A 23,606-nucleotide genomic window follows, 5' to 3' on the forward strand; every position below is an offset into this window, starting at 1 on the left:
AACAAAAGCCCTTCTTTACCTCACTGCTCGTCTGTCTCTCACGAGGTGCATTTACCTCCCTTCTCCTCATCCAGCACGTGGCTCACATCCTTCACCCTCACTGCTCTGCTGTCTTGACCTGCTTCTTCATTTGCCCTTTTAATCCGCGCTCTCCCCGCTTGGTATGAGCCTAAGCAAGTACTGTTTGCCTGAGAGTCTCTCAATTCATGTGGAATCCTTATCACAACTTTAGAGTGAGCGATGACCCCAAAGAAAGACAGAACAACATGAAAAACAAGGTGAAGAATAATCCATGCAGTTCTGCCCAAAAGCTTATCCCAATTTTGGGTCTTAAATTATTATTGCATTCTTTTTTGGGGCGAAATGATGGCACAACACACAACTTTAATATGAACAAGAATTGGGTGTATGAGTTGATTTTCTTTATAAATCTGTTCCTGAACCAGATGCTGTAGGTGTTTGGGATCACAGATTTGACTTACAGAATCTTCACTCCTCTGATTTCATTTGAGATGGAAAGTTTGAGTCATTTGGATAAATTATTATCAAAATTTGGTATTCACAGTGGAAAATGATCTCAAGCGAACAAGTTTAATATAATCTCCCTAAAAGACCACCTCAAAGTGCTGACCCCAACCAAGCTGATCATGTAACAAATTAAATTAAACAAATTCTGCCAAGAAGAGTTGTGAAATATCAGGTCAGAGTAATGCATTACACTTGGTGATGGAAACAAAAGGTTTGATGGACAGCTGAATAAAAATGAGCAGATTTGCATTTAAAGTGAACCCCCAGAATTGGGGACCACACGCACTTGCGGATAGCCAAGATAAGCCAATTCACGAAACTTCCTATAAGAACGCACATAACTTTCTATTTTAATAGTTTAAAAAACTAGTGTATCTTAATGTGCATTAATACGCACAGTGCAAATTGTAAGCATAACTGCAGAAATTAATATCTATTCTTATTTTCATTCCTGGGTTACAGACAGTCAGCACCAAGGCTAATAAATGAAGCTCCTTGATTGGCTGCTTTGCAAACGCTAGCCAATAGCCAGAGGGGCACATCACACGTCAAGTTTGATCATTCTCAGCCAAATATTTTAGTTATGCACAATAAAAGTATCAGCAAATAGGCAGGTGTTCCACAACTAATTTGAGTTATGTTCCATAGAAAACTCGATAAATAGCTGGATCCACAAAAACTGAGCAGGACGGTCCACTGTACATATTCATTATTGAGTTTAAATGTGTCATTTTGACTTTGTGTAAATTATGAAAAAAAATAATGTAAATTCTGGCTGCATATCAACTTCTGACCTAATACATGTTATAAATACATTTGTGGAAAAAAAAATAACAGAAATTGATAAGTCTGACTTTCATTTGATTAATTCCCTATATTAATGAGAGCTGCCTTTGCAAAAGAGGTTACCACTTTTGGCATACTGCACAGATGGTAGGACACCAGGCCCAACAGACAGCAGGGGCTCCCGGAAATAGAGCAAGAGGCTTGCAAGAGTGATGAAGGATGGGAAAGGGTAATTATACAGAGGGACAACATGAAAGAAAACTTAAAGATTAAGGCAGGCTTGGCAAAAAAAGAAGAGTAAAAAGAGCAGTTTGAGCTAAAGTGATGGGAATAAATAAACACTCAGCAGAAGAGAGAAAAGAGACAAACAATTTGAGCATGTACCCCACTACTTTGAAAAGGGGAGGCATAAAGTAGAGCGTAATAACACAAGGCAGGTCCCTTGCCAGTAAGGCAGTGGAGTGAAACAGAGGGGCAGGCGAGACAAGCTCCAGGCAGATACTGTGTTACGGAAAGAAAGGGCTAGTAAAAACAAGACAGGGAAAAAAGCAGGTGTATTTGGAGAGTCCTGCTGCACTGTTGGATTTGAGGGGCACATCATGTGTCTCCTTTTATCTGGCTCTAAGTCTGAAGCAACATCTCTCCTGTCGCTCAGTTTCCCTTCATGCTGTTTCTGCGTGACTCTTTCGCTCTGTGCTCTAAATACACAGAAAACCGGCGTCGTCAAAATTTAAGTGCGATTTGGACAACTTCTGAAAAGGAAAAATCCCAACATCCAGAGCCCAATATTTGTACACTTTTAAATGTTGTTATAGCTGGACCACATGTTTGGCTGTCTTTCCTATTTTGAAGAGTATTTTATTAAACACATGAAGTAGAAAAATAGATCGTTTTGCGTTTGTGTTCAGTGCGTTCAGTGCTTTTTGTTGAACAGCATGTTCTCTTTCTTTTCCCATTTAAAAGAAATGTTATTAAAAAATGTTTAAATGAACAAAAATTTAACAATGTAGAAATTAAATGAGTGGTAGAAAAAAAGTATAAATGTTGTATTTAAGGCATCAACTTAGGTTTTTAAGTTAAAAATAACTTTTCCAACCTCATCTCTCCTTGTTTGTCTCCACAGGCGTGAGTTCCTTTATGTTAAAGTGCAGACCTGAGTCACCAGTTATCTCCAGATGGTCAGGGAAGGTGAGTTCAGAAACACGATTCCCTTGGGTTAGAAGTCCACCACCAAGCACATCATTTTATACTTTAGACATTTATCTCTGATGCTTTTTTCCCCTCTGTATTGACCTCCAAGTCTGTGAGCAGGTATTTTGTTTTGCGACTTGCACAAGGACACTTCAATGACCCAAACAAGCGGAGGAGAATTTGTTACCTGGTTTGGGCCTCAACTCTTAGCACTGTAGTGTTTACAAGGCACAGAGATTGTGGAAACTTTAGAAAACAAATATATATTTCAGTCTGCAATTCTGTGAACACTTTTTTTTTGAACAACCAACTCCCAATTTATTGAAATCTTTCTTTCAAGGAGTCAGACTTTATTGCGATGTGTGAAAGTAGTTTTGAAGGTCTTTCACACTTAGGACAAAGACATAATTGTAGCTATATAAACATAGAAAATATATTTTCTCTCTTCTTTGTGGTTATCTTCAATAGTGAAAACATACAGTGATGTCGTCGCACCGACCTCTGTCGACTCCATGAAAGGCCAAGCGAAGCAGCAATTCAAATACAACCTTAATATATGGGTGTGGAGATGGGGCTTGGCTGTTGACAGATGAGAAGTGTTTAAAGTATATCTCTGTCTGTGCATGTAGTTAAATAAAGAGGTCATACAAAATAAATTGAGTTGTCTGCTCCACTGACTCACAAATTGATATTTTACAGCTGAAAAAAAAAGCTTCAGCCAAAGTAGGACACAAGCACATCTTGGTCAATTATCAATCTTTGCCAATCCGTTGAAGTTAAAATAAATGTTTCATCAACAATATGAAACATTTATTTTAGATTTATTTAAATAAATATCTAGTTCTCTAACAAGAAGCTCTAAGAAAAGACAATGACTCAACTCACAGAAAGGTGGGGCAGGATTGTGTTTCAGTCAGTAACAAAGAACATATTAGGAATTAGAAGACGGGAAATGAGCTGAATTACTCAGACTTAGAAATAATGAAAACATACTCTCCCCGACTCCAAAGAGGGATGGGCTCAAGAAGAAGTAATTTAAAACCTGGATATTTGCAGCAATCAAACTGCGTGATGAACATTTTAGGGATATTAAGGAGAGGAAACTAAGGTTCTAGCTGAGTTCATGCCTCAGATAACCAACAGATGTGGATGGCGCAGTAAAATAATCCTAATAATATTCTCAACCTTATTCACTTCATAACCAAGCACATGTTTCAAGTTTAAGTCCCAGTACCATTTCAGAAACTCCACATGTTTAGTTTTATGATTGTAGGACATAAAAGGCATTTTCTTAGCGGTTATCCAAAATCACTGGTTGGCAAGTGGACAGGACCTTTGTGACTGCAGAGACATGTTGAGCCTAAGATGGCAATATTTGTTGAAGATTTCTAGGCGTGAGCATTGAGATAATTTTACATTTGCCAACTATTTTACCAGATGATATATATATATATAATAGATATATCTATCTATCTATCTATCTATCTATCTATCTATCTATCTATCTATCTATCTATCTATCTATCTATCTATCTATCTATCTATCTATCTATCTATCTATCTATCTATCTATCTATCTATCTATCTATCTATCTATCTATCTATCTATCTATCTATCTATCTATCTATCTATCTATCTATCTATATATATATATATATATATATATATATGTATATATATATATATATATATACATACATATATATGTATATATATATATATCTATATATCTATATATAGATAGATAGATATATCTATCTACATATATATATATATATATATAGATATAAAACTTTCATAGTCCAGTGACTAAAATAAATAGGGCTCTGCTTCATAACATTTATACTTCAGGAAAATAGAAAGTTAGGAAACACTATGAACTTCCTATGTGTTGAACTTAAAGAAATCCTCTAGTTATATTTATTCTAACAAGCCAATAGGATTTACCAGCAACTACTCCATAGGTGATTTTGTTAAAAAGCTTTCTGCCCAATGTAATTTTTTTTAATATGAATAAATATATTCAAGTTGTTTTTATATTTTGATTGAGCCACTTCAATAAATGATTAATTTACTATGAAATTAAGTTTTTTTCACACATATTTGTCACTAAATATGTATGTATTGTATTAGTTTTTGGAATCACGGCTGCTTTCCTCTTTGATTTTACTTGCCTTTCTTTGTCTATGTACATCTGTCTTCTCTTTGTTGTCTCAGATTTTCCCTTCATCTATCACAGCATTAAAGGAAGATTTAGAAGGCTCCATTGTTATGTCTGTAGCACAATGGAACCACCCATGTAATGTAAGCCAACCATTTTCCTCACTTTTAACTGGTCCCTATACTCCCTCCGCCCTCCCGTAAAGATCCAGACTATAGTGCACACACAGATCGTCCAATTGGCCCCTATGTTTATAAAGAATTATATGCATAAGTGGTGCATACAGCAGGGGCAGACACATGTATAGATCCCCTCAAAGGCCTCCATTGACTTGTGTTTACTCAAGGCCAGGGACAGTGGCCTTAGCTAAATCTACCTCAAGCTGCCCCTTTTCTCAGCTTCTGTTGTAAGCTGACTACAGCACAGCTTTCCCGCTACCACATCTCAACCACACTCCCCTTTGTCGGCTGTTTGTGATACCTCACATTAGGCATGTAATGACCTCGCTTATCAGGAGTGTAACAGCAGAAAAGGTACAGCGTCACAAATGAGAGGACTTAAAGCAATAGTTTAAGGGTTTCATTCTGCTGCTGATCAGTTGGCTGAAAGTAGGGAAAACATTAAATTAATTGTTTTCATTAAAACATTATTGTTTTCTATGACACTGTGGAGTACAGACAAATCCAGCATTGCTCTTCCTTTACCTGTTGCTGCTCGCTGTTGCTCAACTGGCTATATTTCTGTTTGCAACTTGCAGATATGGAGAAACTAAAAAGCTCAAGCTTCATATATGGTGTCAATGTTTTAAGACTACAGCTGGGAAAGTGCAAGAGGTGGCCCTCTGCAGGCAGGCAGGCAGGGTGCCTGTGCAGAAAGCCTTAATTAATGAGCAAATATTAGTTACATTTCTGTTATTCTCCAAATAGCAAAATAGAAAAAAAAAGAAAACAACATTCTGTGCTATTTGAACTTGAAAGCTATATCTAAACTAAGCTGTTTATCCATTAATTTTTCTGAACATTTATTTGTCATATTGAACAAATGAATGTTCAGCATGGCAGTATAATTGTAATAAGTCGTAGTGGGAATTTTCAATTTCCAATTTCAAATAAATTAAATTAGAAGAGATTCATTTTAGTCTTTAATTTTTGTATAACTGTTACAACACCATGAAACTGTGGCATTTTTACTCAATATGCTTATATAATAAAATTCCCAAACAGGCCATGGCCTTGATGAAACACTTGTTAACAATAACAGGCACAGATTTTTGTAAGAAATGTATTTTTTCATTGAATATGGTCTTTATTAATAATAACCGACAGCTATAATAGTTCTCGGGAGGAGAGAATGCTATGCTGAGACTTGCATGAATTACTTTTTTACAGTAATTTTCTTATTTAGGATGCCCATCCATTGCGTATCATTACAGCTGAATTTACGACAAGTTGTGAACCACCCGTGCCATTAGGCCAATAATAAAAGAGGGTGAATAAAAGGTTGAAATTTGGCAAATAACTCCATGCACTGATTATCCCGGGAATAGACAGAAATAGGCCCCCTTTGAAAGGATTCTTTCATCAAAGCAACATCCTGCCAGCTCCCCGCAGCCATAACCTCATATAAAAGCCACACACAAACACACAAATCCTCCTTCAGGAATCAATAATTCAGCTAAAGAGAAGCACATGCTACACCCTGCTGCACTAATCAATAGGAAGCCAAATGTTATTGTTTCATCCCATTCTGCGACTTTTACATTCTAATACCAACGAAAAGAGACATGCTGGATGTACGTCTCATTAGCAGATCATACACAAAGAGGACAATGTAGAGATGCCTCAAGATCTTTCAGTGTATTATGACTTTCTTCATTTATATTTTTATTTAATTATTTAAACCGAAAAGGTTAAGGGGAACCTGAATAGGCTCAAAAAGTGTGAGTTCAACAAACCCTTTTTTTTGACAGTTTCTAAACTTTACATGTTTATAGCCCAAAAACATTAAAAGTACATTTGTAAATTAGACTTTTGTGAAGTACTTATAAGAGTATAGGTTAATGGTATCAGATTATACAAAGGTTTGGTAAAAAATACAGCTTGAGAACTGATAAAATGCTCAATCTTCTCCCTACTGTTTAAAGTCCTATTGAAAATGTGAGAAGTACCTTCACTTTTCTCCAGCTGTGTGAAGCACAGATTAGAACTGGGGTGCCCCTCCAGTACTTGTTGCTGCTCACTGAATATATTCCATGAAGAATTGAAGGAGTTATGAAGTCCCAAGAGGTACTAAGGTGTACTTAATAAAATGGCCAGTAGATATATTTTGTCTGATTTGGAACAACCTCTAAAGTTTAACAGTATAGTTTCAAAATTTGAATGAAATTTGAGTGACATAAATATTCTATAATCCTGAAATTTTTAAGACATTTAAATCAATGTTATTAATTGCAGCAGGATAAAGTACTTTTAAAAATTGCTACCATGATTTGAAAATTTTTGTGAGTACAGAAAAATAAAGAGCAGAGAAAAAAATAAAAATAAGATAGGAGATATTACTTGTTCTCTTGCAATTTAAGCAAGATATGTTTGCTCCCTCATTTGTGTCTTTCGGGAAGTGGGGTAATACATCGATAATGCAGCAACAACAAAGATGAGAAAAGTAAATGATTCCAAAGGATATGGCTCTATAAATAGTGTTTATGCTGTAAAATTTTACATAAACGTAGGGCTGTAGTGACTACCATGTGATTATGTCAAGTGGTTTAACCTGCCAGCCGAGGCTCGTCTCCCCTCACTGTAATCGAGCTATCAATGATCATTAATGAGAGCATGACATGGTGCTCTAAAGCCCACTTGGCCACATTGCCCAATGCGCTGGCCTTTCTCCCAGCCTCTCTTCCTCTCTACTGACTCTAACCAACAAGGCCACACTCTCTAATAATAAAAACAAATATAAACGCTCCTTGCCAAACTCCAAGACAAGAATGCGTGTTTTTCTAGCTCTGTGCTGCCCACTTTGGGTGCGGTTTTTGTGACACAAGACCTTAGTGGCTTCCTCAAGGATACATTGAATGCTGACTGTTGCAAGATTGGATCTGCGTTGACCTTGGGAGTGAACTGCAGCACGGGCAAAGGAGGAAAGGGGGGTTTGTTGCAACAGTGTGGGGATGCACACAGTGGGAGCAGAGAGGAAGTAGCTAGAGGGAGGGAGAGCATGGGAGAATGAAGGAGCATGCTTTGATTGAGAGGCCCCTGAGATGAGCAGCTCTGAGATATGAGAAGAGGGAGGGAAGGAGAGGGGAAAGATAGAGGGAGTAGCAAAGGCATGGATGAGAGAGAGGGAAGCCATATGGCAGCAGTACAAATGTATTAAACTATAAATCAGGGGGAAAGCTAGTGGACTGCCAGGTGGGGCTGCAGTTAGGTCCTTCCAGTTGGAGGTTGAAATGTTCATGTGGGAAAGGATAAAACTATCATTATCGAGTTTTACTTAATTTTATTTACTTGTTTATTTTTGTTCAAACCACAAGGTTGAAATGTTTCAACTTTCCTCCTGTTGAGCATAGTTTGAAAATGATTTATACAAATTACTTTCAGCAGATGCAAAAAAAAAAAAAAAATAAAAAAAAAACATCAAAGAGCATGCAATCAAGCCCAGGATTTGCTTTGTAATCAAACCCAAACAACCTCTTACATCTTCTGGGCAGAGCTGAAAAGATTCGGTGCATAAGTGTTATGAAAAAAATCCTTGGGCTTATTGCTATGTTTATTTTCTGGTGAATACATACTCGTCAGTGGTCAGATGTTTCATAGGAATAGTCATTGCAGATTGTGTTTACAGTAATTGTCATAACAAAGATCTGAAAGTACTGGTAGATGATGGTGACGGCCAGGAGCATTCCTGTCCCCGAGCCGATGGAAAGACGAGAAACGCAAAGAAAACACTGAGAACCAAGGAAATCCCATTACGCTGTTGAAAATTCAATATGTATGTTTACAAATGTCTTTCTATCTGTCGGAGTTTAACTTATGTTGCAAAGAAGCGTGCGTAAAATATCAGTTTCTATATGTGCACAAGTGGTGGACACAAACTTCTAAATACCTGCAGCTGTGGATAAAGTAAAATTTTAAAACCATCATTTTCCTTTTCATGGACTTCCTTGCGGTTTAAAAATTAAAAGCCCACTCAATTTGTAGTGGTAAAGACACAAAATGTGGGAAAAAGAAGGACTTTACAAAAAATATAAATGAATCAAAAACTATAAATAAAATCAAATAAGACCTGATCATTTAATTGTTTAAGTGCACACCTGCAGCACGCTTTTCAACCACTGCTATAAATCATGATGCCACTAAAACAGACAGAAGTTAGTGTTACGTATTGTGGTGGAAAAACAAATAGAGTAATCCCCAAAAGGCTTCCATTTTAATCCCTTGATGATGTCTGGGTAGCGTGCCCAGCCAGTGTCCTGGCAGCCATCAGGACCCAGGCCTGGGCTGCCGTCCCAAAAGCACTGATGCATACTACAGCTTGAACAAACACAGGGAGCCTACCCCATGTCTGCTCTATGTCACAAGCAAACCATCAAAAGAAATAACAAAAGAAATGTTTCATTAACCTACGATGCAAAAAGACATTTCAGCTCTTATGTGATTCATCAACTTCACGCTGTAATTAGTTCCCACAGAAAAGCGTCAGTTAAGCTTTTAAACAATGGCCTACATTAAGCTTTAAAATACTTCATTAGCAAATTAATTTTTGGATCCTAATTTTTTTTTTCATTTGACTAATGTATGAGAGAACAAAAAAAGCTGTCATTTGATGGTTTTGATTAAATGACTGAATCTAAAATGAACATTATCTAACATGTTAGACTGAACAATCTCACTGGAAGCTCAGCATCTTTCCGGTGAAGAATGGACAGCTTTCAGTCACGGTCTGCAAGCGTGGACTAACAGTAGCCTAGAGCATTCAACCTTGATCCCTTATCCTTGATTGTTCACTCAGTGATATATATGCGCACGGAAACACACACACACAAGCTTACAGACTAACATAGACGTCCAGCCCTCAAGAAGTGCCTGCCGTTAAACCATCACAGCCAAGGCCAGTTATCCACCAAATCCCATCTCTGGTGAGAGATGAGGGGATGGTGTGGAGGGTGAATTTAGAAGAGGAAGGAAGAAGAGGGAGGGGTCCCCAGGGATGAGGAAGAGTGGGAGGGAGGCTGGACAAGAGTGCACGAGTGCATCGCATGAACGGGTATCAAAGAACAGCTGAAGAGCATCATACCTTGGTTTGGAGATAGTGGGGGTAGTAGTAGGTGTACTGAGGGTACATTGGCTGCTGCTCCAATCGCTTGCCCATGTAGCTGGAATCCTTAGCACTGAGGCAGGGAATGGTGACACGGGGGCGGGAGCTGCCAAGTAGCTAGAAATGTGGTGGAGGCGACGGTGGGGCTGTGCAATTCCAGGCTTTGCTGTCTGCACCAGTGTGTTGCAAGCCGGTCCTCTGGGGAGAAGGCAAGATCTGTGTGTCGGACTGGGCTTCCGAGAAGGTCCGCCTCTGATGAGGGAGCTCCTGATTACTTTTGCCTCGCTGTTCCAGACACTTGGTACCAGGCAGGTGCCCACTTACTGATAGACCAGAAATATTTTTCTAAAGTGCCAAGAACGGAGAGCGGCGAGTTCGCGACTGGATAGTTAGGGTGAGGTAGAAGAGGAAGAGGAAAGAGGAGACGCAAGGAGGTGCAGGTGGCAGTAGCTCTGGCAGTCCTAAGAATGTTGAGAATGGGAGAGGAAAAGGAGGAGGAGAGGAGGAGGAAAGGAATGGCAAGGAAAAACGGGTTAGGACGTATAGGGTCACTTCTCTATTCAAGCTGTTCACTTCAGTCCTTTGGCTTGGCTTTAATCGCACTCTCTCACTGCCTCTCGCTTTCTGTCTTTCCCACCTCTTACACACACACACACACTCACGCACACGTACACTTTCTCTCTCCTCTGATTTGACAATGTCTGTCCTGCTTGACAGAAGAAGATATCGTCAGTGCCAGTTGCCAACAGATGCACTTTGTCTCACAACAACAGAGCTTGACACAGACACGGAAAGCAATCAGTCTGTAGCAGAGGAGCCAGCAGGAGCACAGATAAAAGAGAAAGATCCCAGTTTTTAAATGATGTGGCACAGGCAAATATTCAAAAATCCACTGGTTGGTTAACCAATCCGACAGTTCCAGTTAGCAGACAAGTGATTACAAAAAAAAGACAGCAATTGTGTCCTGAAGTCCCTCGTCTGTGATCCTGTTATCTGCTTCTATAAAACGTGCTCCTTATTCTTCCTCGGCTCTCTCGCTCATCGAAGCAGCCTGACTCTCTCGCGTGTGCTTCCTCTGTCACTCAGTATCCAAGCCTCTCTCTCTCCTTCTCCTCCACACTGACAGGGTGGTAAAGGGGGCTCGTTCGAAGCTACTAACAGAGCACACACTGCCTCCTCCTTTCCCAGCCCAGCCGGTGGGAGGGTCTTGAGCAGCTCTGTGCGAGTGAGGGATCCAGACACAGACCAGCGGGCTGCAGCGTTTCCACAACCTGAGAGAACACGGGGAAGAGGAGTGAAGACCAGAGGGGTTGGAGCCAGTGCGAGTAGTCGATTCCCCCTACTGGCTGCACAAGGAGCTACCACATGGAACACAGTGTCTTTACACGAATTGTTTCTCTAACCCTATTTTTAAACTTATTCTCAAAACCAGAAAAGTTTGCTAAATAAAACTTTTTCTATTACAATCGAGGCCAAGGAGTCACATATTGCACAGTCAAAATAAGACAATTGGCATTGTGCACTAAAACTGCAAATCAGAAGTAAATAAATTGTACTTTTAAAATATGAAAAAGCAGGATTAGACTGTACAAACAGTGCTGCAAAATAATTCTTTGTCCTCTTACATATTTATTGAATTTTGTGTTTGTATCTCATTTAAATGTTTCAGACCAAAGAAATTTCAAATGAAAAAAAGATGATCTAAGTAAATTAAGATTTTTAAGGGGAAAGCAAGTTCTTTGAATCTACCTGGCTCTATGTGAAAGGACACTTTGTAGGAATCCTAAACTGTAAGCAACAACTGCCATATTGCACAGTTGTGTGCAATATCAAGCAATGAGCCGTTTGCTTCACCTTAAGGTCATTTTGAGCTACTCCTCTGTGGAGAATAGTTTCAAGTTAGCTACAAAACTGTGGCTCTGGATGTCTCATAGCCTGACAAAAATGTTGTAATATTGTTATAAATATCCTATGCTAGTGGTTGAATATTAAAGAGTGCCTTCACCCAATTTAACAATATCTACCAATGTCAATCAAAGAGTTGCACTGCAAAAACATTCTGCACATCTCCATGTTTTTCTATCACTTTTAAAGCACATGTTTTCAGATTCAAGACACATAATGCAGTGCAAATGTTACATGCTTATTCAATGAGTATTGTTTGCATAAAAGGGCCTTTAAATGTGATCAGATAGAATTGATTCCTTCAGAAGAATCCCAAGGACCACAACAAAGCACAGAACGAAAGGGCAACCTTTTACAGACATGGAGAGGGAAATATAATTATCAGATAGCCCACTTTTATCTGAAGAAGAGAGACTTGGCTGGTATTGATTGAGGATTACCAGATTAACAGCCTGTGCTTCAACTTGACACAAACTCTCAGTAAATGTGGAAAGGCATAAGGTCTCGAACACAGCCTGTGAGAGACAGAGACCAATGGAGAAGGTAAATCAGAAAAGGCACACAGCTAAAGTATAACAGAAAGATGTAAGCACAGATGGAAAACAGATTCATATTTCTTTATGCCAGTGTACACACTGAAAGGTAAAGCCATCTCTGTATTACGCAGATTCACAATATTTTTTTAAAAACTATTTTACATGCCGTGGAACAGACCGGCAGAGCAATATATTTCCACACAGATTTATTTCATCTAGCCAACAGTTATGTTTTCAACAAAAGTATATATCTTTAACAGCAAAAGGTAGGACTAATATCCAATTTATGTATGAGACAACAAATGTGTTTCATAATATGAAGCACTACATCCAACCAAGCTGTTTCTGACAATTTTATTTAAAGACAGAGATGATGTTTCAACCACTGTCTAAGCAAATAATATACAAAATGTAACTTTTCAAATATTAAGGTTGAATATTTTCCTATTTGGGGCAGTGCAAAAACAAGCAAAGACCAGGATTTGATCAAGTCAGCTGTATGGCAAAAGAAGTGTTGAGGTACAAGTCCCATTCTCAGGTCCCCACCACTCACCCATATTTTTATAGTGTTTCTCTAATAGGAAATCTATTCCTTTAAATCAATTTTGTTCATTTAAAAACACATTCCATTTTGTTTTAATTATTATTTTTTATTTTTTGGAATGTCAATCTCATCTGATACAAAATTGAAACAACAGAGTGTCATGAAAGACATTGGTCAGTTAAACCATTAATATTCATCAGTCCATTAAGAATTAAGAGATGGGAACTGAGACTTGACTCTTGAAACTAAAGAACTGAACCTGTGCCCCAATACTCAACAACACAAATCAAATTACTACCAGGTGAGGACTTTCAGACTTTCCCCAATACAATCTTGGCATTGTCTGCAGAGCAGGCTGAAGTGCGGCATATAAATAAAGAAATCTGGCACAAAGATTTTGGCAGAAGATTGTTTTATGGTGCAAGGTGTGCCATCCTAGAGTTGCCATGTTTTCCTAACACCTCAGATTCTCGACTGAATTGAGATCTGATGACATTGGAGCCCAAGTCAACATGTCAAGAAGTGGACTGAGGCTGGAGTCAGCGCCTCAAGAGCAAACGCACGCAGATGAATCCTACATAGTCTACAAGTCTGACATTCATCACATTAAACTACTCCTGAATGAAAGACAAGGTGAGAAGTGTCTTACTTGAGCTATGCCGAAAAAAATGGACTGTTCGTCAGTAGCTTAAAGTCTGTTTTTTTTTTTTTATTAAAGTGAGCATTGCATTTTAAAGTGAATCTTCCACAATATTTAGGAAGAGAGGCTTATAATATATTATACTGAAATTCCAGTGTAAAGTTTCAGAGTAGGTGTTTGCTGGTCCACTGTGTTTTCTAAAGTGCATAGTCAACACAGCCATCTTCCAGCAAACTTTAGAGCATTTTATGCTTTCTTCTTGTGACAATGAAGACTTTGATGTCATTTTACAGCAGGACTTTAGCACCTGACCACTCCATCAAAGTCACCAAAAGCTGCTTCGAAGGCCATGGTGTTGCTCTGCTGAACTGGATTCACAAACTGGGCCGGACCTGAACCTCCTCAACAAGTTATTGTTGAGAGGAAAATGAGAAACACCAGACTCAAGCATTGTCACCTCTGTTCTACACATCTATGCAGCACTAAGCAAAAGCAAGAACTATTTCTATTGAGCATAGAAATAAACATACTTTTCAGAAACTGAGATTTCTGTTCGAAATATCTCTTTATTCAAGTGTTCTGAAATACTAAATTGTGTCGATCATACGCAAGCCATTTTTATTAAGTTGTAAGAAAAGAAGTCTAGAAATATTTCACTAAATGAAATAAATGCAAAATGGTTCACATTCTGAATACAATTCTACTTTCTCACACTGTTCTCATTTTTTGAGATACACCTGTGTGTGTTCAGTTACTCAAAGTGTGTTTGATTTTAAATCAGATCCATGCTAGAAATGGTTTCTTTCAAATGCTGCACAAACTTGAAAGCCACAACTGAGAAATATTAGCTAATTTTTTTCTGCAACCATTTCTTCCTAATGCTTTCATAAATCAAAGCAGAGGCCCATGTGCTACTCTTCTGTTCTGAGGTCTTCCTCTAGCACTTGTTTATTCACTTTCTAAATTGAGGGCAAGAGTGAGTCATTCACAAGTCTTTAAGGCAGAAATAGACAGCAGAGAGTGTAGTAGTCACTTGAAGTTGTTAAGAAGTGGCAAATTATTTTAGAAAAATGAGGCATGAGGAAAGAAAATGACACACAGAGGCTTTTTTGACGTAATGAGAGCACTTCAGGAAAAGCTTTTATTGTACCTTTTTAATTATCTCATATTTATCAGCCATTGTTCTCTTCAGTGAGTTGCATCAGAAAACTATAAATATCACTCAGATGGTATTGCTTTGTAGATACCCTAATACAGCTCCAAATGTGGCAGTTCTGGTGACACCATTTCTTCTCCCATCGAGTTCGGAAACAAACAATATCAATACAAAGAAGTAAAACTTTCTTAAAACAGCAGGGGACTATTCAATGTTCCTTTCAAAAATAACAATTCTTGGAAAGTTGGGAACATCCCACTCTTATGAGAACCTTCTCCTTTTGGCGACTACTGTCGTTCATCAAGCCTCTGTTAAAAAAAAAAAAGAAACAAAGGCATAAAACCAAGAGGCTTTGTTTCCTGTGGCTTGCTGGACAGGCCTGTCGTGGGTGTTTCCCAGAAATGACCAGATGCAAGGAATTTTCAAGGAAGATTGGCGCTGTGCCAGAACCGGGTGGTGGGAAAAGGGGGAGGAGAGCTGGAAGAAAGGAGAGAGGGAAGAAGAGAGATGTAAAGTTTGGGAACGGCGAGCCCTAGTATCCCTGGAACAAAAAGAGAAAAGATTGTGCAGAAGTTGTATTTGGCAGTGTGTGTCAAGCACATTTTACAAACCAATTGACTGGAGCATGACCGGATAGATTCTAAATGAGGACACAAACACACAAGCTCAATAAAAACACCTCAGACAAAGAACGAAAAACTAAACCCAGCAGAATTACATTTGAGATATTTTTTGTTAAACCAACAAGTTTATTTCTGATCAGATTAAATTGACCCTCAGCCAACTTCATTATATTGCAGAGGATGATCATCTTTTGTGGTTTTCAGACATAAAATATTATATCCAGTATATTTCTCATTCAACATCCTGGATTTGGAAACATGGAAGCCTTTTGAAAGTCTCAGCAATAAGCTCATGGTCTACATTATGATGTTTGCAGTGATGTAAACCATAGTAGCTGTGCTCATCAATATTATAAGGGGCTAAAGGCATTTTAAAATGTCACCTCTTCCTTAAGGTGATTGCTGCCATGCTTGCAACACATTGCAAGGTCATGTAATGTTTTGGTTACCTATAGAGCAGCTTTTTTCCAACCCTGGTCCTCAAGGCACACTGCCCTCCGTGTTTTAGGCGTTTCCTTGCTTCAGCCCAGGTGATTTCAACTGACAGGTGTTTGCTGAACTGCAATCAGCTGAATCAGGCAAAGTAAAGCAGAGAAACATAATGAAGGGCAGTGTGCCTTGAAGACCTGGTTTGGGAAACACTGTTAAACAGAATGTACCCTGTCTCTCGCCTGAAGAACACTGCAAACAGGCATCCTACAAAGGCAACACGCAACAACCCTGACGACTGAAGTTCTAAGTTAAAAACATAGCACTGGCCTCCATTTTCAAGCTTTTGTTCCATTTTTGAGCTCTTACTTTCACATGTCAGTATGAGAAATGACATACTCAACCGTAATAAAGAAAATATGCACTGTACATATTGTACTTTTGTAAAACAATACCTTCAAACAGTCAAAACTCTTTCTGGACATTATGTAAGCATTATGCAAGTTCTCTGCATCTCCAATATATACAGTGTCTTAATAGCTTCTTATCAGCGCACTAACAGATGACAGCCCGAGGTAATGCAGCACATTCCCCATCTGAGAGTATAATTTTCCACCACGAAAAGAGCTGGATGATATAGTCAAGATATTATTGCAGGGTACTTCTCTTTAATGTGATTTCTCTATACAGGATGGTGTCATGGCATGGTGTTGGCTGCTTATCTAACGCTGTAAAAACGAGGAGGGCCGAATCCGGACCACCAGCCCTGCACAGAGACATTTGATAAACACCAGGCAGATTTCCAGTGAGTCATTAGCTTCTATCACAACACAAAGGAGAGCAATGAAGGCCTAATGGGGCGGAAATATGAAAGCAGACATGCATGACTAAAAATGACGCACAGTGTGGCCAGTAAGGGACAAGCAATAGACCCGAAAGAGTTAATTCTATACACTCACTGGTTCTCAATTACAACTATGAAATGCATATGCAAGTAATGCCAAGCGGCTCATTTCCTGGTTAACATGATTCTGGGAAAAGATCAGAGCTGTTACAAATGGCTTTATACAGGGAATGAGGCCCACAGCCAGGGTGGCTGCAAATATATGCATGTGTGCCTGTACATATATATGACACTATGCAAGCCAATGCATCACAGGAGGGTCCGGTTATGCTGAAAGCTAAGGTTGAAATGTCTGGTTGGAGTTCACAAATCAGACTTTCTGCGCTCCTGTCCAACATGTAGAATGCAAATGAAACTTGGTCATGTCTGGATAACCATCTACAGTCCTGCTGTGAGAGCATGGAGCACAGCTAGGTCTGGAATAATACAGAACAAAAATATGTCTACATAATCTCTGTAGTATAATGTGTTTTCAATTATTTATAAAATAGACAATATGTGAGTTTAAACGATATTTCCAGAGCGTACATTTCACAAAATGTTGCCAAGAACTTAAAAAAAAACAAACAAACGATGGTACCATCCTTCAAATTGAAGTAAAAAGACAATTTTCTCTCAATGCACAAATTAGAAAAGAAGCCTATCAAAGTTCTATTGCAGCACTCAAGCTGCGGTGTGTATTTTATTTTTATTCACTGCGTTAATGCCCTAAAAATACTTCAAAGTGAGCTTTGTGCTCTTTTATATCTTTTTATATCTTTGAGCATGCCTGAGCATATTCAAATAGAGATTTATGTGATGCTTGTGGCCTTTATTCATTAGTAGCTTGAGAGGAAGCAGGGGGGTCGGGGACTGTTTTAAATGCCCTGAGGTCAGGAATCGAGCCCAGAAAAGCTGCGCACAAGAACTATAGCCTCTATAGACGACGTGCTTGCTAAACCACTGAGCCACATGGCACCCCGCAAACCACAAATTGTGATGTATTTGATTGTCCGTTTATGTCTTTTGCACAGCACATTTAAGTTTACATGTACAAGGACATAAGTTTTTTTTTTTCAAACACAAATGCAAAGTGTGCCACCTAAATACGACAGTCCTGATGAGATTGTAGGGTTTTCTCGGAAGATATTAAAAGAAAAAACTGAATCATGAAGACAAAAGTTAAAATTCAAGTTGAATGAAGCTTAAAGAAAATGTTCCAATACATGGACGTCCAACTAAACTGACAAACTGGTCAAGGAGAGGAATTTCAATGAAGCAGCAGAGACTCAGAGTGTCTAGTGAAGCCATAGTGATCCACAGCTCAGGTGGGACAATTTGTTAACTCTAATCTATGCTCTTTTATTACATGTGAAAGACGAAACCCGTCAATATAAACATCACCTTATATACAACATTTTCACAGAAACATGGTGGTGGCATCATTATGCTTTTGAGATGTTTTCTTCCACAGATGCTGGTTACAATAGTAACATATTTATGTCTTAGAATGACAGAATCAAAGTCAGAACCTAAGTGAGAATCTGGAATAAAATTTGATTCTATTCAATCTGCCAATTCAAGGTTTGTCAGATCGTACTGAGCAAACAAATCTGCCTATTGAAGAGACATACCCTAAAAGACTTGCAGCTGTAATTATGTCCAAGGGAAGTTTTTATTTTTGAAATTGACTCGGGGGATTGAAAGCAAATAAAAACAACACATTTTAATATTTATATTAGTATTAAAATTCAAAAACCTCAACTTTCCTACTTGTTATTATGAAGTACCTAGTTTTAGTCAAAGACATAAAATCCCAATAAAAAATATATTAATGTTTGAGTTTGTAACATGGAAAAATTGGGAAACAGTGAAAAGTTTATTTAATGCAGGATACAGAAACTCCTTGTGTGTACTAAACCGAAAAGAAGAGTGAAACTGTAAAGCAATATGAGAGATAAAGGCTCTTCCCACAGCAGAAAGAAACTGGAGATAGGAGGGAAAAAAGCTATCCATCAGGAACACATCTGTGTAGGCCTATGAAGCTCAATGCTTCCTGCAACAGAGCAGAATGAGATGGGAGGACAGCAGCAAATTTTTAAAGCACTGCTAAGCCATCCTGGAATGAAGTGAAATGACCACATGTCACAGAAATGAGAAGCGAGAGGGAGAGGACAGGCAAAGTGAGAAACGGCATAAAGAGCAGAGAGAGAGAGAAAACAGAGTGTGTCATTCTAAGAGGAATATTTCAGGGTGGTAAATGGAGCAGAACTCTATTCCAGCTCTTCTCTTAACCTCACTCAGTGCCTCATCTTGTGCATGTAAAGTATAAAGCCCAGGAGACAAAAAAAAAACCTTAAAACAAAAAGGAATATAAGAGAAAAGAATTAGAAATACTGTAAACAACATTTAGTTATTAGATTGGTAGTTTATGTACTCATGCATCCAAGTCTTTATTTGCATTCATAGCTTTTTCATACTCTGTGGCCTTACACAAACATTAGAGAGTTTGTTCATGTGTACATCTCAACAATACAGCAAACATACCTCCTTTTGTATAATCTGGCTAGACTGTCAAAAGCTCCGGGTTGATAACTCGACTAACTGTGGGAGAAGATTTTAAGATATTCCCTTAAGTGGCCTTCGTAATTCTAGTCTGGAGTGATGCCTTCACCTTTAGAAACAAAAAAAGAAAAAGATAGAAGGTTCTCCTCTGAAGCAAAATGGAAAACCTTGTGACATTAGCTTCTGCAGAACTCCCACTTAATGCTTTGATTTGGCACAAGTTCTGCTGGTCATGCAAGTAGAAAAGACAAAAAGGTTTAAGCTCAAGTCATCTCCATATTTATTATTATTAGCTTTAGACTGTCACCTATGATTGTTCATGTTGTGAAAGCGTACTGTTAAAGTAAATATCAGTGCCTTTAGATGACTTTATTGTGAACACACACAACTTTAAAAAAATAATAAGTCTACTTGTCAATATTTTCTTTTGAAGCATGAATTTCAGTTGGGTTTTTATCGTCTTTAAGAAAAAATAAGTTTCTTTTTCAATGTTATCTTGTCGCAAAATAAAATTACAAACATGGAAAATCTACTAATTGAATGATTGCATTTAATACTAATCAATGTCAGTCCATTATTGATTAATGAAACCTCAGAAAGACAAATACATGGCCATCCACAGGACATTTAATTCAACTTCAAAGCACATTATTTGTTAAAGCGGGAAGTCAAATTGGGAGGCTGCATATTGAGTGGGTCAAAACAGATCTGTCAATCTAGAACAAATGCATGTGAAAATATCCACTACAAGAAACGAGCAGATCACTTACCACTATGTCAATCTAGAATTTCTTCTTTATATTTCAATAATTTAAACTAGATTTCTCATCACAGCAGATAATCTGATACGAAATTTATCATCAAGCAATATTTTTATTCTGTTTTCCAAATAATGACAAGATGTTAGTTTCTACATGTTTTTCATTCGTCTTATATTCAATAAAATAACTATCAAAGCAGCGCAGATTAAGAGAAGCTACAGGAGAAGGAATACATTGGTACTGCACTTTATTTTAACAGATAATATTAAAGGCATATTTTCGGATGGGCGTCTGCTACCGCCAATGTCTGTTCTCCTAAAGAATGGAATAAAAAAAATCTACTCTATAATAATTAAGCCGATGTCGGACCATTCATAATAATTGCTCTGTTGAAATCATATTTCAAAAGGAAGATTATTTTGATGGTCTAATTAGGGATTTTACGACCCAACATTAATTTTGATGGAAGAAAGACTTTAGGAGAGGGAAAAAGGAGAAGCAAGGGTGAAGTTCGTAGATAGCTAGATAATCCTCCACATTCCCTTCAGTGTCTCTCCAGCATAACAAAGGACTAGGTCCAACTTTTGTTGCTGCAGCAGCAGTTGCTTAGGGCAGGGTTGGGAACTCTTTGCTTCAGGGACAAACTGTACCCTCATTGACTGTCTTTGGCTTAGATACACATTCAGACAGTGCTGCTTTGGTCAGACCCAGACAGGACAGGCGCGGTGCTGTCATTTGTGCCGAGCCAATGGCATGGAATGTATCACGGTTCTTCATTTTAGAATCACACTGGGCTATTAATTCAAGAGAAAGTGTCAACAAGCTTCACCGCACATCTAATATGAAGGAAAACACATCTTACTACTGTGCCACACAAAGCAAACACTTTTTTGCAATCACAATCTACAGGGTGATCAGTCTTGGTTTACTTCATGGGGTCAAGCTTCTCAACAAAAGCTCTATTTCTGTCTGTCCGGTTCCAGGAACTGCTACCAAGATACAAATGCATATCCAGTATCAACCAAGGAACAATCCACCTCTCCAAACTGGACTTTAGGGTAACATGAAGCTAACAAAAACACTGCCTGTAGGTTGCTGGTTCGAGTCCCCGGTCTGTCCAGCTCAGGCATTGTGTCTTTGGGAACGCATGTATGGTAATTTTGCTTCTGTCAGACTGCCAAAGGGCAACTGTGGCAACAATGAAGCCCACCAACAGTTTGTGTGTAGATAATGAACGTAGTGTGAAGTGCTTTGAATTATTTTGGACTAGACAAAATGCTGTACCAGTACAGTCCATTTACCATTAAACCATAAAAACTGTTCCATTAAACTTGAACACTGAAAATGAACATTCAGCATTGAGCTTTACGTTGATAAATTATAGATTATTCTAATGGCAACAAGTTAATTAACCTTCATGATTTATGTTTGGCCTCTTGTAAGAGAATCAAATGTAGCTCCAGGTGATTTTATATAAACAGAATAGTACAGCAACATACTGGAATGAAAGAAAAACATCACTGTTTTGAATGAGAAGATAAATGCTTTTAAGAAGTTTTGTCAGAACTAAGGGCCACTAAATGCCAGGGTAGGAGGATCTGCATACAGCACAGCTAAAACGCAAGGCAGAACATTTTTAAATCTTCAAAATTAAACTAAGTTTATTAAACAGCAGGACATCTTTTTCAGGTTGTCTGCACACATCTTACTGGAATTATGTTGCAAATGAATCCAAAAGTATGTTTACTGAAGTCAAAAGAATATTTGTTGAGATAAATATCTAACAAAATCCACTTTTGCAGAATTCATGTTGGGTTTAGATATCTGGCACAGTCAACTGCCAGATTATTATTATTATAAATATTATAATTGATTAACAAGACTATAACAGTTATTGTATGGCATGGTCTTTATGGTCTTACTGTGCAGGTTAAATGATGTGATTTTTTTGTTTATTTTCTCCCAAAATATTTTGGCATGCTTCATATACAATAGGAAATATATTCTTGGCACACACAGTGTTATTTTAAACATTGTCATGGGATATGTGTGCTCTAATAGTGCCAAATGGAAACAGTACTAAAAAGCATACGGCAGATGATTAAAAACATTCACTTTATGGTGCATTTCCACTGGGTAACATTTAGATATCAGGGAGTGTACGACTTTAAGGTGATGCACTTCAAGATTACTTCCTTTGTGGCGCCTCTGTAATTACCACTAGTACTGAAGTCATCAAAATGCACCAACTAAATGGAGCATGGCAGCTCCACCTTCCACCTTTCACACTACCCAGACTGCTGGGAGAGGATAAACAGCGGTACGGTGTCACACAATATTTCACACAAAAGTCTGAAAGCAAATCTGATGTATAGTTGAGGAATAAAAGGAGCAAATTTAGTTGCATATTTTTATGAGCAAACTTTAATATTTTATAGGTTTTTCCACTTATATTTCACAAATTCACAGCAATAATATTGTTTGAAATAGCTTTTTGTATCTATCTCTGTATGTAGCCTGGAAAAGCCACCAGAGAAATGAACCATCAAACTCCTTTCAACAAAAGTCTCCTTTAAACTGTGTAATTTGGCTGCCGAAACAACACAATGGAATCTTAAAACAACACAAAAATATAAAATCCAAAACATTCACACAGCCAACTCTGCTGCAAAGATTTAAATGGTAAATAAGCCAGAATTTTGAAGGTTTTGTCTCATAATATTTTCATCTAGAGATTATCCCCATCTAAGGACTGGCCAAACTATGCAGGTATTGTGTTGATCCAGAAACATATTAAAGTCAAACAATGACACAACCTTAAAAGTCACTTTAAAAAGCATGTGTAATGTAAATAAGTGGACAATTTGTTAATACCCATGGCAGGTTTCTACCAGTCAGAATGAGAGAAATGTAAGAGTGCTTAAGTGAGCGTGAAGAAAGTGGAGCGCTAAGTGTTTGCTTCCACTAATCTCCACACATCAAGCGCAAGCTAAGACATCTCAAAGATGGCATTTAAATTACAAATTTTGAAAGGAGTTTTTAACCATCTTAGTTCTTTCACTTAAATCTCAGGTTTCATTGAAAGGTGCAAACAGACATCATGCTCGAAAACAATCTCAAAGTACTATATTCAAACAAATTTACGCAAGTATTCACTTTGTGGGAATCTCCTGAGATCATTTATTAATTTTTCAGGAAAAAGGCAAGTTCTTCGTCCCAGAGTTAATGTGATAGGGCGAAGGAAAAGGTGAACACCAAAGCAAAAGCAAAAGATGATTCTAAAGTCCTGGATAAAGCAGAGAAAAGTTTGACATTGAGATAAAACATTAGAAAAGTGTCTGGTGATGAAAAAAAAAGACATAATTCTTAGAGACATTTCCTGTAATCTTGTGAACTTTGCAACCCAGACACTACTGTGAATGGGGAAATCAACCATGTTGTGGGGTTAGGTAAACATCAGAATTTAATTATAGTCTCCAGTTTCTCTGGTCTTCAGCAAGTACAAAAACGTTTTGGCAAACCTGATCACAAACATAAAATTTATGCCTGATTCAAAGTAGAACGATGAGAAAAACCTGTTT

At 38.0% G+C, this 23,606-nt stretch overlaps 1 protein-coding gene across 6 annotated transcripts in view; it reads right to left on the reverse strand.

The window, feature by feature from the left end:
• Positions 1–23,606, reverse strand: part of rbms3 (RNA binding motif, single stranded interacting protein) — a 379,593-nt gene that overhangs the window by 214,877 nt on the left and 141,110 nt on the right. The window contains exon 2 of one of the 6 annotated variants that reach the window (XM_055053858.1): positions 9,963–11,254. The exons of the other annotated variants lie outside the window; for them this stretch is intronic. Within the exon in view, the coding sequence (XP_054909833.1) occupies positions 9,963–10,037 (75 nt within the window). The 5' untranslated portion in view covers positions 10,038–11,254. The remainder of the gene's footprint in view (positions 1–9,962; positions 11,255–23,606) is intronic. 6 annotated transcript variants of the gene reach the window in all.

Source organism: Poeciliopsis prolifica, unplaced genomic scaffold (genome assembly GCF_027474105.1).
Source record: "Poeciliopsis prolifica strain line A6 unplaced genomic scaffold, Auburn_PproV2 SCAFFOLD038, whole genome shotgun sequence".
Classification (NCBI taxonomy): Eukaryota; Metazoa; Chordata; class Actinopteri; order Cyprinodontiformes; family Poeciliidae; genus Poeciliopsis; species Poeciliopsis prolifica.